This window comes from Balaenoptera ricei, chromosome 4, assembly GCF_028023285.1.
Source record: "Balaenoptera ricei isolate mBalRic1 chromosome 4, mBalRic1.hap2, whole genome shotgun sequence".
Taxonomy (NCBI): domain Eukaryota; kingdom Metazoa; phylum Chordata; class Mammalia; order Artiodactyla; family Balaenopteridae; genus Balaenoptera; species Balaenoptera ricei.
In genome coordinates this window covers 149,037,604-149,055,172 of record NC_082642.1, presented here as the reverse complement: position 1 = coordinate 149,055,172, position 17,569 = coordinate 149,037,604, and the positions used below count along the sequence as shown (strand labels likewise).

At 47.3% G+C, this 17,569-nt stretch overlaps 1 protein-coding gene across 1 annotated transcript; it reads right to left on the bottom strand.

The window, feature by feature from the left end:
• Positions 1-23: 23 nt before the first annotated feature.
• Positions 24-16,965, bottom strand: MRAP (melanocortin 2 receptor accessory protein). The gene is given in 4 exon segments (XM_059922265.1): positions 24-567; positions 569-671; positions 2,921-3,020; positions 16,786-16,965. Coding segments are annotated over 4 exon segments (588 nt in total). The 5' UTR covers positions 16,892-16,965; the 3' UTR covers positions 24-288.
• Between the last annotated feature and the right edge of the window lie 604 nt (positions 16,966-17,569).

Genomic DNA, 17,569 nt, shown 5'->3' with positions numbered 1-17,569 from the left:
TAGTAAAGATCAGTGAATATTTTTTAATCTTAATTCATACATATTTTACTTTTCTATCCTTCCCAAAGCAGGCATAAGCAGTAAGTAGACAGGTTAAGTGCACTAAATAAAATGAGCAATATTTGGGTCTTCCTCCCTCGTCCAGATGGGCTGTTGCCAGCCTTGGGTAAATGCGTACATGCGCCCCCTTGTACAGTCATTCTTGACCTAGTTGCACAACTTGCTACCTGTAAACAGGCTTTCAGAGGGCACGTGTGTGTCCAGGTTGGTTTGAGTTCCCCGGCTCACTCAGCAATGGCCCTGGTTTGGGTTGTTGGTTCTACCATCGAGAGGTTCTGTCTGCGGGGGAGGCTCACTGGGCTTGAAGTTCCGGACGTCAGCTGGTGCCGTGCGGGTCCCCATCGAGGGCCAGTTCCCAGAGGAGAGCAGGGTGGCCCTGGGGGGTGGAGGGGGGCCGAGGTAGAGGGACTCTCCCGCTGCAGCTGCTGGACGGGGCCCGATGCAGCTGCTGGACGGGGCCCGATGCTCTGCCACCTGGTTCCTCGACCGAGCTCGGTAGAGGCGGCGGGGTCCCCTGGGGGGCCCCGTGGTGCTGGGGTTGCTTCCAGACACAGAAGGGGAGGTTGAGGCCGAGACTCCAGGGGCACGTTGGGTGGTGCTGGACATTGTTCCTGCGGACAGAACAGAGGGAAGGAAGCACCCAAGCTGCCCGGAGAACCGTCCTTCCCCGGCTTGGGGAGGGGGCTCCCTGCTGCACCCCCCTGCCTGGCCAAAGCCTGCAGGGGAGAGTCACAGGGCGAGAGCCCCTCCGCCAGGGAAGCAGGCCCAGGAAGGGGGGCAGTCAGCCTGGCTCACCAAGGCCCCCACAGTGGAGAAATGGAAGAGAAGAGGAAGTGCTCGATGGTGACCCTGACCTTGGGGCTTTCCCTCTGACCTCATGTCACAGATTCACAGCTGGCGGAGGCAGGGGTGGGGGGATGGGAGGCGGGGAGGTTGACCTTCCGTCCATCCACGTGCTTGAGTGTAGCTCGTCTCGTGTCCGTACCTCACGCCAACTTGTATCTGAGCCAGAAATCCATCCTCCCTGGATGGAGCCTCCTGCACTCGAGGTGCTGGGGCCACGGGGCACATCCCGCCTGCCTTTGGTTTCATCAGTGAAGTGGGATGGTAACTGCCTTGTGGGTATCAGGATGAGATGAGGCCAGGTACCGATAGCTGTCTAAGCTAGAGAACTCGTTCAAATGTGGTTATAACTGGAACGTGAATGAAGAGGGCCAGGGAGGGAGCACGAGGAAGCCAAGCCCTCCTTCCAGATGACTCAGATGATGCTAGCACAATCTTTTTTTTGTTTTTTTGTTTTCCCAGCATGGAAAGAACGACTCTTTGGGAAGCAACTCAGCATTCTCTTTCCTAAATCTAACTAAGGATCTATTTGGCCGCCCTGAGCATTCCTTGTCACAGAGTTCCTGGAGAGCATTTTCTGTAGTAAGCCATGCGGCCACGCAGGGCAAAGAGCGTCATTATTTTGCCCTGTTGTAAAACTGTAGCCCAGAAGATGCGCAAAACCCCTGTGTGCCCACCAGACTGGGGAACCTTCCGCTGGGAGGGTAGCTGAGTATCCTCGCAAGCTGTCCCTAGCACAGGGCTTGCTCCAAGTCACCTCAGAAGAGTAGAAAAGAAAGTCAGTTTCATTAGTTTGTCCCTCGGGGAGCTCTTGGGGGTAAAAAATCTGCTGAGCTTCAACGTCAGTTCTGAAAACTGAAAGAATGGATTTCTTCATTGCTCGAAAGCTGGTCCCCGCCTCCCACATGTGACCAAGGGAACCAGAATGACCTGGTGTGTGTAGAGCCGGTGCATGAGACACTGTGGACAGGGCAGCTGGACGAGGGGGTAGGAGAGTCAGAAGCTCCTCCAGGCAGGTCTGTGAATCCGCAGATCCACAGGTCCTCGGGGAACTGGCACGGGGACCCCATCAGGCAGGGGGCTGCCCTCTGGTTCTTTCAGGGGCTTGGAGGCGCCTCTTCCCCTCCTCTCAGAACAGCTCTGCTCTCCTCCGCTGCTCCCAGCTGCCTGTGCTAGATCACGGTTCCCACGCCCCAGGACCTCTTGGTCCATAATGGCACCCAGCTACCGTCCTCCTCTGGCCCCCTCAGTGCCTCGTGGCCCCAGCTCCCCTGCCAGGCCGTATGTTTCCAGGGGCAGTGGCCAGCCCTGGACCAGCCCTCTCCAGGTTGGTTGCCCACCCCTGGTCCCATGAGCTATGGCAGGGAGGGAGGTGGTATAGGGCCCCTTGTAAGCGTTGTCCTTAGGACAGCGGTGGCTGTGTTGGGCGGATTCAGCTGGAAGGGAAAGAAAGTTGGATGCGGGAGGCCAATTGCGTAGCATGGGAGAATTAACATACAACGAGCTCGGCTCTAGTTACTACTTGGAACGCGTGGATTGTACCTCCGATTTAACTTCCGCTTCATGGTCTGCAACAGCTTAACTGAGTTATAGTCTACACACCACAAAGTTCACCCGTTTAAAGTTTATAATTCAATGGTCTTTAGTATGTTCCCTGAGTTGTGCGACCATCACCACAATCTATGTTGGAATAGTTACCTCGTGCCCCAAAGAAACCCTGTGCCCCTTAGCAGTCAGCCCCGCTTACTCTGCCTTCTCCCAGCCCTGGGCAACCGCTAATCTGCTTCCTGTCTGTGGATTTGCCTCTTCTAGACATTTCACATCCAGGGAATCACACCACGTGTGGTCTTCGGTGCCTCACCTCTTTCACGTAGCACAGTGTTATCCACGTTGTGGCATGAATCAGGGCTTTATTCCTTTTTATGGCCAAATAATATTCCACCTCGGACATACGGGTTCCCACTATTTAGCCCCTCACGTGGCCACTTACCACATACCTCCGCCTCTCCTCACTTACCTTGTCTGCGGGGAGGCTGACCAGGACATGGAAAGCAGCAGGAGGAGAAGGAGCACCACGAAAGCTGCCAGGCTCACCCAGAAGGCGATGACGATCGAATCTGTGGGAGGTGGACATGCGTCTCCACGTCAGCATGATGTCACAGAGCCCACGGGCGGGAAGCGAGGGCCCCCGTGTGCTGTGGGGATGGGGCTCTGGGGCTTAAGTCTTCTCGGCTGTGATGGGGGGCAGAGGTACAGGGGCAGATGTTTCCATTAATGATAAGCTTGGGAAGGAAACAGGCAGCAGCAGGGACCTGGCGTTTTCCCAGAGCCACGGGCCTCTGGGTGAGTTTAGGGGGCTTACTGAGGGGAAAAGACAGTAAATGAAGTTGGGTGACACCTATGGATTTGCTTTTTCAGCTGCTACTAATGCTCAGAGAATGGATTTCCCCTCCTCCCTTCCTCTCAGGAGGCAGAAGAAAGAGCTGCGAGCAACTTCACGTGGCAAGACGGCCTCCCCTCCCCTGTGAGGGCTGCAGCCCCTACCAGCCTGGTTAGGGACAACTTCAAAGATCCCAAGATCAGAGACTTAGAAAAAAAAGATGTGCGCTAGGCAACAGTGCCAGCCTGCCGCATGAAGGGCCAGGCCCTTCCCGCTGTGGAGTTGTCACCCGAGGCCTGCCACGGCCAGCCTGCTAGACGTGGAAAGAGCCGGTCCCTTTCTTTCCGAGGGACAGGCCCAGCTGCGGGGCAGTGGCAGGAGGAAAAAGCACTATCGCAGCCGCTACTCTGGCTGTATCTGTGGCCGGACGTGAAAGGACACAGGGAAAGCAGGAAAGATGCTTAGTCTCTTCCGGGCCCTGGGTAGATCCTGGCAGGTCAGGAGGTTCCTTTCTCTGAGAGTCCGGGTCTGGAACTTTCGGCAAGTTGCTAGGGAACTTCAGGGGTATAGTTTCTCTTGGGATTTGTCTTTGGCTCTGGGCACAGAGTACCAGGCTCATAATTAGTGTCTGCAAGTACCTTATCCCAGACACACTCATGCCCCCAGGACAAGATGCCCCAGACCAGGATATGCTAGGCACCTACATGTGTGACCAAAGGAAGCCACTGAAGGATGGTAATCAACAGGCATGTATTAAGCACCTACATGAGCCAGGCTTTGCTGGGGGCTGTTAAGGATTCAGAGGGGGCCAACCTAGCCCACCAGAAATCGCTGACCCCCTTCAGGATGCTGCATCTCTCCCCCAGCATCCTCCTCGGCACTCCTGCTGCACTGCCTGTGCTAGCCCTGCCCTGCCTTCTGTTGGGTTCTGTTCAAACAAAAGATGTTTCTGTGGTGGATTCAAATGAAAAGACGTTTATAAATGGGTGAACAAATGAACAAATAACTGAATGAATGAATGGAGGATTAGAGATCTATGAGTCATTTGTGGGGTAAAAAATAGTAATTTAGTAAAGATCGTTACCTCTGCCCTCTATGATCCAAGACAGGTAGAGGGAGAAACTGAGACCTTGTAAGAGTTGATTTTAGGTCCTAAAAGTGTCAAAAACAGGTAATAAGGAAAAGATGCAGTATCTGCAAAAGGAATCATGGACCTCCACCACCTAGTAATGCATCAGCCACTTGGCACTCACACCGAAGAGAGGCGAGGACAGCAAAGCCCCCCAGGCTGACTCTCACATCCTCTCTGCTTTCTGTCCCTGACCTGAGAAACCGCTGGGGGTGCCCTAGAGCCACAAACTGTTGAAGGGGACGCATGGGCTCCTGGGAAATAGGTAATGAGGTTGTTGCCATCTGTCTTAAGCTTAAGGACTTTTTAAAAAAAATTTTTATTAGAGGGCTTCCGTGGTGGCGCAGTGGTTGAGAATCTGCCTGCCGATGCAGGGGACACGGGTTCGAGCCCTGGTCTGAGAAGATCCCACATGCCGCGGAGCGACTAGGCCCGTGAGCCACAACTACTGAGCCTGCGCGTCTGGAGCCTGTGCTCCGCAACAAGAGAGGCCGCGATGGTGAGAGGCGCGCGCACCGCGATGAAGAGTGGCCCCCACTTGCCGCAACTAGGGAAAGCCCTAGCACAGAAACGAAGACCCAACACAGCCATTAATTAATTAATTAATTAATTAATTAATTAATTTTTAAAAAAAAGAAAAAGTTAACTCTTTCATTAAACCATCTTTAAAAAAAAATTTTTTTTTATTGGAGTAAAGTTGATTTACAATGTTGTGTTAGTTTCAGGTGTACAACAAAGTGAATCAGTTATACATATACATATATCCACTCTTTTTTTAGATTCTTTTCCCATATAGGCCATTACAGAGTATTGAGTAGAGTTTCCTGTGCTGTACGGTAGGTTCTTATTAGACATCAATTTTATATACAGTAGTGTGTATACGTCAATCAAAAGAAGCCTCTGACTTTCTTAGCGTTCCTTGCCTGCTCACTGTGTATTATTCCACAATACCTGCTTCGGTTCAACTCTGTCCCAAAGAGTCACAATTTATTGTATAACCCTCAAAGTATAAGAGTATGTATGTTTTCAGAAAATATGGTTTGGGATTTCTATTGTATAAGGAAGTTTCAGATTTCTGCAGACACTAACGCTCTTTTACTTTCATAAAAGTAGTGCAGGATTTGAGGTCTCTGGCACCTACGTAAGTTCCGTCAGAGCCTCTAAGAAAACAGCTTCCAAACCTGAGCAGTTGAGACACCCCCTCCCCTCTCCCAGGCTCACACTGTCTCTCCCAGCCCTTGGTCATTATCTGCTGAGCAGGAAATGAGATGTTACCACTCCCAGAACACAGCGTCTTCAGAGAAGTGAAATTTTAATTTCGCCAGACCAAAAAGGCGAACAGTAGCCACTAGCCGTTTCCTGTACTATATTCTATTTCATCGTGTTCTGTTGAAAAAGGCAGACAAGAAAATAGGGTTTTTTCCTCTTCTTCCTGAAGGTTCAGCCTAAGTGCTTGAGAGAACGTTTTGTACCAAGGGTGAGAGCTGTCATTCCCCAGTGTTGGAAATGTTTAAACATCCGTGGGCTTGTCTTTACAACAAGGAACACCAGGCTGGCTTGACAATGAAACTGGTCCAGCCACGGAAAACTCTCCTTCCCTTCCCTCTTCTCCAAGGTCCTAGAATAAAATTAACCCCAAGATTTTTCCCTTCTTGGGGAATAATAACGGGGTTAAGGGCCTAGGCTCTGGAGGCCATCAAATTCTGACTTGGTCATTTCCTAGCTGTTTGATCTCAGGCAATCTGAGACTTTTACATCTCTAAATTTATTAACAGATAAACTCCTTATCTGTTAAACGGGTATAATAGTATGTGTTTTTTGGCTGTTAGGCAAATTAAATAAAATAATATGTATATGCAATATACATGGCACAATTCCTTGTTTAATGGTCGTGAACCAATGTATAAATAGAACTAATATTATTTCAGTTAAGAGGGCTTTGTGGCAAGTAATATCACAGCATCCTTCAAGCTCACTAAAATGTAAGCTACGAGTAAAGGTAATTGTAGCATAGACTGCTGGCTGTCAATCCTAATGTTTGCTTTCACATGATTCCATAGTAATAGAACCCCTCCTTTAGCAGGTCACATGGCTTCCTGGAATGAAGACTACATTTCCCAGCCTCCCTATCAGTTAGTAGGGTCATGAGACAAGGTTCTGGCCAATGAGATGTGAGTGGAGCAGTTACAGGACAGCTTCTAGGAGTCCTTCTGCAGAGATGGCTGGATTTCTAAAACCCATGTCCCTTCTTATGCCCTTACTCCATTTTGTTGCCCAGAACATGGATGTGATGGCTAGATCCAGGCTTGGATGGCAGGGATGGCAGAGATATGAGCTAGAACAAAGCCATTTCTTGAAGATTTCATGGAGCTGACCTACCATCCCATCCTTCAAACTTGTACATGAAAGAGAAATCAACATCTGTTTTATCTGGAACTCTGTTAATTCAACCAATTTTCTCGATTGAATCTGTAAAAAAATTGACTTTTTAAATGAACATATCAAAACTGACAAATCCAAATGAATGCGGACCTTCAAAATAATCATCCGCTCTCTACCACGGAGTCATCTAAATTTTCCTAAAATACATACTATGATCAAACATTTATAAATTCTTCTTTTGCAATCACCTTGAAGGACACACACACACACACACACCAATTTTGCTACTTTATGAGATATTTTATTTTTGACACCCAGCTGGTATCAAGCAGCTTAAGTCCATCCACCTGATTAGTTTCTGGGTGATTCTTAACTATTTCCCAGAAGCAAATCCACTCTCCAAAGAAATACATAATTTATCACTGTGGACATTTCATAGAATGTGTCATGGCCACCAAAGTCATTTCCGAAGTAAGAGTTCCAAGCGGTTTTTGAGCAATGACAGACTCATTCAAGTTTGGCAGCTCCACATGGGGCTAGCTTGATGGGAAATTTGTTCCAAGGTAAACATGCTCATATCTTTGTTTAAAAATCACTTTCACTGCTTACGTCATGTCCACGGGACTGACAATTTGCTGAAGACTTAAACATCATAATTAAAGTTGTAACCTGAACTAGATCCCTCTGACCAAAAGAGAAGAGTTATATATAGGTCCTTTGTTCACTCTTTACCCTGAAGTCTATGCATTGTGTTCAGAACAGTTTGGTTAGCGGTGTGTTTTTGTTCTTCCTCTCCTAGCTGTCAGAGAAGCAGATGAATAGACTGCCTTATTATTATTTATTTTTTAACATCTTTATTGGAGTATAATTGCTTTACAATGGTGTGTTAGTTTCTGCTGTATAACAAAGTGAATCAGCTATACATATACATATATCCCCATATCTCGTCCCTCTTGCGTCTCCCTCCCTCCCACTCTCCCTATCCCACCCCTCTAGGTGGACACAAAGCACTGAGCTGATCTCCCTGTGCTATGCAGCTGCTTCCCACTAGCTATTGGCTTTACATTCGGTAGTGTATATATGTCCATGCCACTCTCTCACTTCATCCCAGCTTACCAGACTGCCTTATTATTGAAGCCGCCAGAGGCAGTGCATCAGCAGAAGTCAATATGGGCTATGACAAATTCTTCCTAACCCCTAATTAAAGGAAGAAGACATATTGACCTGAGAGGTAAATAATACAGCAGTAAAGCCAGACACTACCCAAGGAAAATCAATTCATCTCACTACTCCCTGCAAGGGAGTACTTGAGTAGTATCTGGAGACTCATCGTATTAAAATAATCTGTATGGTTGCTATAAGATTGGAATATGGGACTGTTTTTTTCTCCTAAGCTTAGCCTCTGAAAAGGGAACAAACAGAAGATCAAACGTGTAATCAGTCTGTTCAGGCAGGGTCTCAGGAAACAGATTTGCATTTTCCACCTCTCTGACAGTGTTGGGAAGATTCTTAACCTTTCCGTGAAACATAAGCCACATCTGAAAAATCATAAGGGTAACAATCCTTGTGACGTTCCTGTAACAGAATCACACCAGATTTTAAGCCATCCCTGGGAAAGGGCAACCCACAGCCTTCAAGTCAGCACTGAATGCTCATAAAAATATATCTAAATCCCTAGATGTTTCCAATTATCTGCCCAACCATGATGGAATAAATTGCACTGCCTGGGCATGAACACAAAAATCTTAAAATCCTTCCTGCTTGTTAGGTTAACACATGAGCTCGGGGATTTTTTCTTCTATTTTTGTCTTCTCTACTTGACATAGGAGTTGAACCCAGCCTGGGTGAGACGATCTGAGCGAGAGCTTTGCCTCTTTGCCCAAAGCATTCCCAGCATCTTTCTGTCTTTGATGTGCACCCCTGCAGAGACCTGCGATACGATGCTTTCTGATTTGTTTGACTGGGTTGGCGATCCAGCCCAGAGGAACTGGCAGGGAGAGAAAGTCACCTTTGTCAGTAAAGGAGGTCACCTGCTTGCCGTGGTTGACCTCTGTCCACCCTCACCTGGACTCACGCTTACCTTACCGTACCTTTGAAGCCAAGTAACAGAGCATCCCTGAAACTGCCCAATGCTGCCTTTTGCTGATCATCACAGAAAACAAGAGTGACACAGTGATACCAGGAGCACAGAGATTGGATGAGGGAGATTTCTGCTTTTGCATTTTTTAGGCTTTTTCTTTTTTAGTGAACTTTTTTGAATTCAAATACTAAGGACAAAAATAGGCGAGACATCTTTACTTAACACACAGCAGTGGAAGAAGTTCTTCTCTCCCCAAGGCCACTGCTTATAAGAGCAAAATTCTGGAAACATTCTATATGTTCAAAGATACATATTTCTAGAACACCATGCAGCTATTTGCAAAATTTTTGTGAAAGAATATTTAACAACACGGGAAAACAAAATACTGTGAGGTCAGTAAGAGCAGGGTACAAAATAGCATACACAGCCAGATCTGATTTGAAATATATCTAGCAGACAGGATGTGCATAGTGAATTCTGTCTGCTTCAGCTGATGGCCAAGACAAAGGTGCCACTATAGACTGAATGTTTGTGTCTCCTCCCCACCATTCATATGTGGAAGCCCTACTCCCCAGTGTGATGATTTCTGGACGTGGGGCCTTTGAGAGGTAATTAGGGTTAGATGAGGTCATGAGGGTGGAGCCCCCATTAGGATTAGTGACCTCATAAGAAGAGAAAGAGACACACATACACTCTTTCACCATTTGCACCAAGGAAAGGCCCTGTGAGCACACAAAGAGAAGGTGGCCTTCTACAAGCCAGGAAGCAAGTCCTCACCAGACAGAGAATCTACTGCCACCTTGATCTTGGACTTCCAGCCTCCAGAACTGTGAGAAAGAAATGTCTGTTATTTAAGCCACCCAGCCTGTGATATTTTGTTATAGCAGCCCAAGGAGACTAAGACAGGGCTTGACTACTTAAAATCTGACTTGGCGATGCTTAGCTCTAAGGAATTTTCTTTAGGGATAGTAGATAGTATTCAGAGTCCCCCACGACCCTCATCTTGTAGGAGAGGGTGCCCTGCCCTTGAGTCCATGGGGACAATCCAGGGCATTCCCTATGTGTCTGTTGCATACTTCCCAGCCTGCAGACCTGTGGGAAATAAATTTCTGTTGTTTATAATACACCCAGTCACTAGTATTTTGTTATAGCAGCCTGAAAGGACTAATACAGGCTGCTGTAACAAAGTACCCTGTCTGGGGTAACTTAAACAACAGAAATTAATATTCTCACAGTTCCGGAAGTTGGAGGTCCAAGACCAAAGTGTCCGCAGGGTCGGTTTCTTCTGAGGCCTCTCTCCTTGGCCTGTCTTTCACCGGGTCCTCCCACGGCCATCCCCCTGTGTGTGTCTGTGTTCTAATCTCTTCTTACAAGGGCACCAGTCGCTTTGGATTACGGCCCAGCCTAATGACCTCATTTTAACTTAATCACCTCTGTAAAGGTCTTATCTCCAAATACAGTCACCTTCTGGTGTACTGGGAGTTAGAACCTCAACATAAGAATTTGGCGGGGGGCCGGGGGACACAATTCAGCCTATAACACCAAGGAAGGACAAACTTGGAAGGGGTTCAGACCTCCCTGGAGGAGATGTGGTTTGGCCACTGGATGGCAGAGGGGTTGGGTCGTTCAGCCAGGCCTGAGCTTGCCTGGAGCTTCTGGACAAACCATGGAGAGCCCTCTGGAGGCCTGGTGGGTGGATGGGGGTCGTTGAGGGGGAAGGGAGGGAGATGGAGGAGTTGGCCGGCAGGGGCTCTGGAGGCACAGCCCCTCCTCGACCGACCACAGGTTCCCCGGGGGCTTTGGTTTCTTTGTCTATATGGCTGCAGAGAGGTTATTGCCACATTGAGGCTGCAAGATCTCAGGGAGACGGTGTTCTGGGCCAGGGACCGGAGCTAGTTCCCCCAGACATCCCCACGCCCTCACTGCTGAACCCTCAACCCCGGTGCTCCAGCAGTGCCCTCCAGAGCCCTCTCCTGAGAAATCCTAACATGTGCTTACTTTAAAGAAATTCCATCGTTGATCACAGAGCCTATTTTGAAGGGCACATTCAGAGCTGAGAGACAATAAATTGATAATTGATGCAAATATTCATCGTAAAAATTAATAATGTGTGCAAGAGCTGCCTACTTCACATTAGTTTATTCATTCATTCAGCAAACAGCTATTGTGTGCCTACTGTGTGCTAGGCACTATTTAGGAGCTCGAGGGGGAGAGAGAGAGAGAGAGAGAGAGAGGTGGACAAAGGTTCCTGCTCTGCTGGATCTGACATCCTGGTGAGAATCTGCCCCCTGATCATGACGAGTGTCCTGGGAAGAGTCCTGAGGCATCAGAGCTGGAATTTAGGTCCTGGCTCTGTGACAGTCAGCTGGGTGACATTAAGTAAGTCACTTGGCCTCTCTGAGCCTCACACACGTCTATTCCCGTGGCTGTAACACCGGAGCACGCTCATTCGTTCATTTATGCGGCCGCTCCCTCCTATACTGTGAACTCCTAAGGGTAGGGATCTTTTCAACTTTATGCTTCCAGCCCCCGCACATGGCTGTTTCCTGCCCACGTGTCACCACTACCCTACTGACCCTCACATTTATATGTTTACCAGAGCCATTTTCTTAGCAAGCAAATCGGCCCTTGTCTCTTCCCTGCTTACAATTTTAAATGACTCCCTGCAGTTTACAGGGATCCTCCTAGGCTGGCCTGCAAGAATCTGGCCCCCGGGGATCTGGAGCTCATCCTTTGCCACTCTTCCCAAAACACCCTCCCGGAAGCACATCTTTTATATACAGGAGTGTAACTGTTCTCTACCCTGCGCCAGCCCCCTGAGTAGCAGGCAAATTCCCATCGATTTTTTGGACTCAGCTTTGCCACATCTTCCCTGGGAAGCCTTCCTTCACCTCTTACTTCTCCCCAGGGGTGTCCTTCTCTGTGCTCTGTGGGCAACTTTCGCAAATCTCCAGCCTAACACCATTAACTGAATAACTGTTTATTACTGATCAGTATCTCCCACTTGACAGGACAGTTGAGGATAAACAGTGTGACCTGCTTGATCTCTTCCTCGAGCCAGTGTCATCTGCAAAAAGGGTCTGGTCTAGACTAAGAGGGACTCCAGGGACCACACTCAGCTCATTCTCATGGAGTGCACAAAATAGCTCTCATGCACATTTGGGGGGAACTGGGAAAATCTGAATATAGACCGGAGATTAGATGATACTAAGAAACTGTTGAAGAGTTTAGACGTACTGTGATGTCCTAACTTTTAATAGTTTCCTAAATTTGCTGGAGGAGTGTCATGAGGTCTGTAACCTACTTGGAAATACATCATCACAAAATAGATCATCATGGTAATAAAATAAAATAGTTGTTGAAAAAAAAATCGAGGACGTGGATTTAGTCCATTTGCTTTTATACCTCCAGCTCCCAGTGCAACTGTCTGACACGTAATGGATAGTTACAGAATTTTGATTGTTGAATTAATCATGAGCGATGGCCAGAAGGTGGGAAACGGTATGGAGTGTTTCTGGTCTGGTGTGGAAGTGGGTGTCTTTGAAAAGACTGAAAACAAAATTGACAGTGCCTAATTTCAGAGGGACTACCAGGAGGAAAAGGGGGCTTAGACCTATTGGGGAGAGCAGGGGCAGGGAAATGAGCAAAGGGCACATGGTTGAGCCTGGAGTCCCTCCTATGCAGGGACGCCGTGAACAGTTACACAGGCTGCACACTGCTCAAGGGACCCCACCTGAATGGGTTGTGATTAGCTGTGTGCCCAAAGGAGGAGGCTTTTTTCCAATTTTCTCTACCATGGGGGTTAGTGGCAGCCCTGTTCTTATGTTTGTGGGGCTTGAGGAAGGAGAGGAGAATTAAGGTGACCATCCGATGTGCCTGGGTTTCTCAATATGCATCCATGGGACAGTCCTGGGCAAACCTGGAAGGTTGGTCGCCCTCAGGAGAGTGCAGCAAGAGGAAGAAGAGGTTGAGGAGATGGAAGTGAAGATGGAGAGAGACTGAGACCAGGGGGAAGAAGGAGATAAGCTTGTAGGTTGATGTTTTCCGAAGGGACCAGAAAATGGAGTCACTGTCACCAGCTGATAATACAACTTCCCGCAAGCTCAGCGGCCTGTCCTCCCCACCTGAGATCTGCTGAGCATCTATAGGAGAGGATGTCCACTTTCCCACCCACTGGACCCAGCCTCATACAGTTACAGACAGGCCCAGGGAGGAGAGAGGGGACCCAAGGGAGTTCTCAGTTTCCCCTCAGCAGCTCCAGGCAGGAGTTATTACAAAACAGCACACAAAGTAGGAGTGCAATTGCATGTGGGTGTATAGGTGTGTGTGTATGTCCATGCACGCACGTGTGTATGTGCCTGTGTGCACATGGGGATACAGACACAGAACAACCCTAATTGGCTAGGCATCGAAACGTTAACACTGATTTTTTTTCTGACTGGTAGAGTGAAGTAATTGACTAAGGAGCATATCAACCTTTAAAAAATATATTTAAAAAATGTGGTCATAGTAACACACCATCATTTATTTACCCCATCTCCTGTTGATGGATATGAGGTCGTTTCCTGTTTCTGCCTATGACATACAGTGCTGCAGTGAACATCGAAATACATGTATCCTTGTGGACACGTGCAAGCATTTCCCGAGGTGGTTGCCTGGGAGAGGGACGCTGAATGATGCCTTGTGAACATCTGCAACTTTTCTGATCCTTGCCAAGTTGCTCTCCCAAACAGTGAAACCAGATTTCATCCCATCAGAGCGGCATTTGACAGCACTAATTTCTGTACTTCTTACCTCAACACTTGAAATACCAACCTTTTAATTTTTGCTGATCCAGTGGGTGGGAAATGGTATCTGATTGTTCTTTCCCAGTGCATTTCCCTGATGACTTTTGACATTGAGCATTTTCTCATGTTCCTTGGCCATCTGAGTTCCTTCTGTTATTGTCTTTACATATTGACTGCCCATATATTTCTATTATTTTTGTTCTTGTTGATGGATGGGTTGTGTTGACTTATGAAATAATAAAGTGGTTTCCATTTTAAGAGAAAAACGATATTTCCAAAGTAGTTTCCAAAAATATAAGGGAATAGTCAGTGCAGTCTCTTTGTCATTCCTGGAATACACCAGGCGCTCCCCTGCCTCAGAGCCTTTGCCCTCGGTATTCCTGCTGCTTAAAAGACTCCTTCCCAAGACATCCTCAAGGCTTGATCTCTCACCTCTTCACAGGTCACCTTGGAGAGGCCTTTACCAACCACCCTAGTCAGGGTGTCAACCCTTCCTTGGGCCCCAGCTCTCCTAGCCACCCTTCCTATTTGACTTTTCTGTGGAGCACATCTTGCCATCTGCCATATTTTTCTTGTTTATTGTGAATTGAAGAGTGCCTCCAATTTTTAATGCTTCTCCCACTAGAACCCATCTAATTCCCTTCTCCTGAATCTGGCCTGGCCTTGCTAACTTATTTGCCCAAGATCACGGAGCTAGTAAGTAGCAGAGCTCAGATGTGAATTACAGCGGACAGGCTTGGGAGTCCATGCACCTAGCCCTGACGTAGCCACGGCCCCATGGCTGGTCACCCAGAAAAAAACAAGACAATTAATCTATTCAGGGCATAAACACCCTGGTGGGGGAGGGATTTTTGCCTAGCCCCAAAATTCTTTTCCAGAGACATTAGAAATTAAATTCAGATAAGACATGAAGCCTGGGATACGTGAGACACAAACAGGAATAAAGGATCCCAGAAGGAACACCTCTCCCTGTGGGTGTCAAAGATTCCTGATATCTAGGGGTTGGGTATAAAGTGGTATCTGATATCCATTGTAATAAATCTGGAGTTAACTTTCTAAGACACTAGGACACTTTTGAGACAGAATATTTTTTTAAGATGGATTTTTTTTTTAATAAATGAGATTTTAAAAATTTTTAATTTTTTTAATTAGTTAATTAATTTTTGGCCACACCCCCACGTGGCTTGTGGGATCTTAGTTCCCCCGCCAGGGATCGAACCTGGGACCTCGGCAGTGAAAGCGCCGAGTCCTAACCACTGGATCACCAGGGAATTTCCTTAAGATGGATTTCTTGATAGAGTTTAATTTATTTGTTTGGGGTTCCAATAAGCTGGGTGAGTTTCTTCAAATTGTAGATATCATGTTTTCTATTGTCTGTATGCAGATATGGGAGAGTTATTTTGTCAGTCCCCTAAGATGCATAACTTGAATCCTTGCTATGAAAATACCAATCGATGTTTACTCTTCATGGGAGGGATGACCCAGCAACTGGCTTCCCCCTGTAGGAGTCAAAAGCCCCCAACATCTAGCTTGTCTGGGGGGTGGCAGGGCAGTGACTTGTGTCTCTGGTAAGATTCCTCACTGAGATAATCTTTACTGGGTTTGGGAGTTTGAGGAGGAATTTCTTATTTGACCTCATTTCTAGCTCCCCAGGTTGTAAACTTCCAACTCCAGTTCAAGTGTGCAAGAAAGAACATCTCAAACCTCATACACAATTTACAGAACACCAGCCGTTTTCGCCAGAAATGGAAGCTGTTTGTGGGGAAGGGGGGAAGGGCAGAGGACTGACATCATGGGTTCTAAGATTCTAAAGTTGCAAACGGTCCTCCCACCCAAAGCAGCTGGGAGACTCTTTGGAGCCCAGGTGGTGGCTGAAAAGGGTGTCTGAAGCTGAGCCAGAATTTTATTTAATTCGTGTTAATTTTAAAAACTCTTTCCTGAATGCAGAGCTACATGTTGTCCAGATCAATATGTATCCCGAAGTTCTGAACTTTTGATAATATACTTATGTGGGCTTTTATTTCAAATCTGCCACTTTCTCCCTATTACTATATGTCTTCCTTACTGGGAGTCGTATGTGAAAAAAAATCTGCATTTTAATGTCATGATTATATACCTTGTATCAGAAAACACACGCCAAATCTATTGTGCCCCCAAAGGTTTTGCTACAGGGCCAGGGATACAGGAAGTCCTCAGCAAACATGAAACAGAAGTCGTCAGCTTCTGCAAGTTGTAAATGAAACAGGAAACAGAACACTTCCTAACCAGACATTCTGTAGGACTTTCCCCAAGGGCCCTGCCGGGGATCTGCCTCCTTTTATTAAATGATACCATCCGAGTGAATTTCAGTTTTGAGCTGGTGTGTAACAGACTTTCTTTCTTTCTTTTCTTTCTTTTCATACGAGAAGCATCCGGTTCCTTCTAAGGACTGCGTTCATTTTTTGAAGGACATAGTGTGTGATGGTAGTGAAATCCCAAGGAACCCAGGGGACTTCAGAATAGGCAGAGAGGATGGGCTCCTGAAACTGAGACTTTGTTTTTGTTTTGTTTTGTTTTTCATGTTCATTCCCTCAGTTAACTCATTATCTTGACTGACTAGCTGGGATAATCAGAGGAGATTGCTGACAAAGTACCAAGTTATTCAAGAGATAAAGACTGGGCAGGGGCAAGGAGGAAAAGGATGTTTACTTGTCTGGTTGTCCTTCCTGAGACTGTGAAGATGAAACACTGGTGGGTATTTTAATAAGAATTAGTAAGTCACACATCTGAGGAGTGGACACAGTAACTCTCTCCCACATGTGTATAGAGACAACAGAAAACGTGAAATCTGCAATTTGAAGAAACTCTTCTAGCTTATTGGAACCCTAGACAAATCTAACTCTATGCAGAAATCTATCTTACCAGTAGATTCTGCTCCCAAAGTGTCTTAGTTTCTCAGGAGGTTAGTTCCAAACTTATTACAGAAGATAACAGATACACCCCCCCCCATTCCCTTATTTCCACGAGTTCAAGTCATGTTCTGGCTTCCCGGTGACATCTGTTGTAGTTCTTAAGTGAATGGAGAAAAGTCATTTGGGCCAACCCCCAGCCTCTGCCCGGCCAGCTTTCCCAGTTCAGGACTCACGTTTGTTGGCTTTCAGCTTATTCTCATCCACGGGAATGAGGTCCAAGTAGTCCAGGTAGTATTCGTAGCTGTAGTATGCGGTGGAGGCATTGGTCCTGTTGGCCATGCCTGCGGCACGGGCAGGTGGCCCCCTCCGGAGCTGCTCAGAGCTCTACCAGGAGGTTGCCCAGCTGATTTCTGTAAAATCATCCAAGTGTGTCTGTGGGTCTCCAGGCTCAAGGCCTGCCCACTTATCAGAGCCATTGGGCTCAGAGGAAGGTCAGAGGGGTGGGCCTGACATCTTCAGTGTTCAAGTAGAGCGTTCCATCCTGCCCTGCTTGACGGAACTCCAAAACAAACAGAGCTACAAGGCTGGAGCCTGCAGTCCCAGGGCAGTTCCAGGTTGGCCCTCAGCATCAGGACAGGAAAACAGATTCCCCCAGGGCCCCTTGAAAGGCAAGATGTGGGCTAGGATTGGAAAGGACAGTCACTTTTTACCTTAAATACTTAAAAAGTTAATCAACAAATCAAAAGCCTGGCCATGCCCTTGACTTGCATTAAGGCAGTGCTTGGTGCTATTAAGCAACCAGCAAATCACTGGCTTAGATACCTTATCCGAGGGCCTGAGTGATGTCAGCCCTGAACTTGCAACCTCTCGTGTACACATCAGCAATTAATTAAACCAAAAGAACACCCCACTCCAACTGAGCACACATCCCAGCTTTCATCTGAGCCCCCAAGAAACAATCAGTCAGTCGCCTCTGTTCAGACGGGCTGTTTTTCCTGTCAAGATCCCACGTGGATT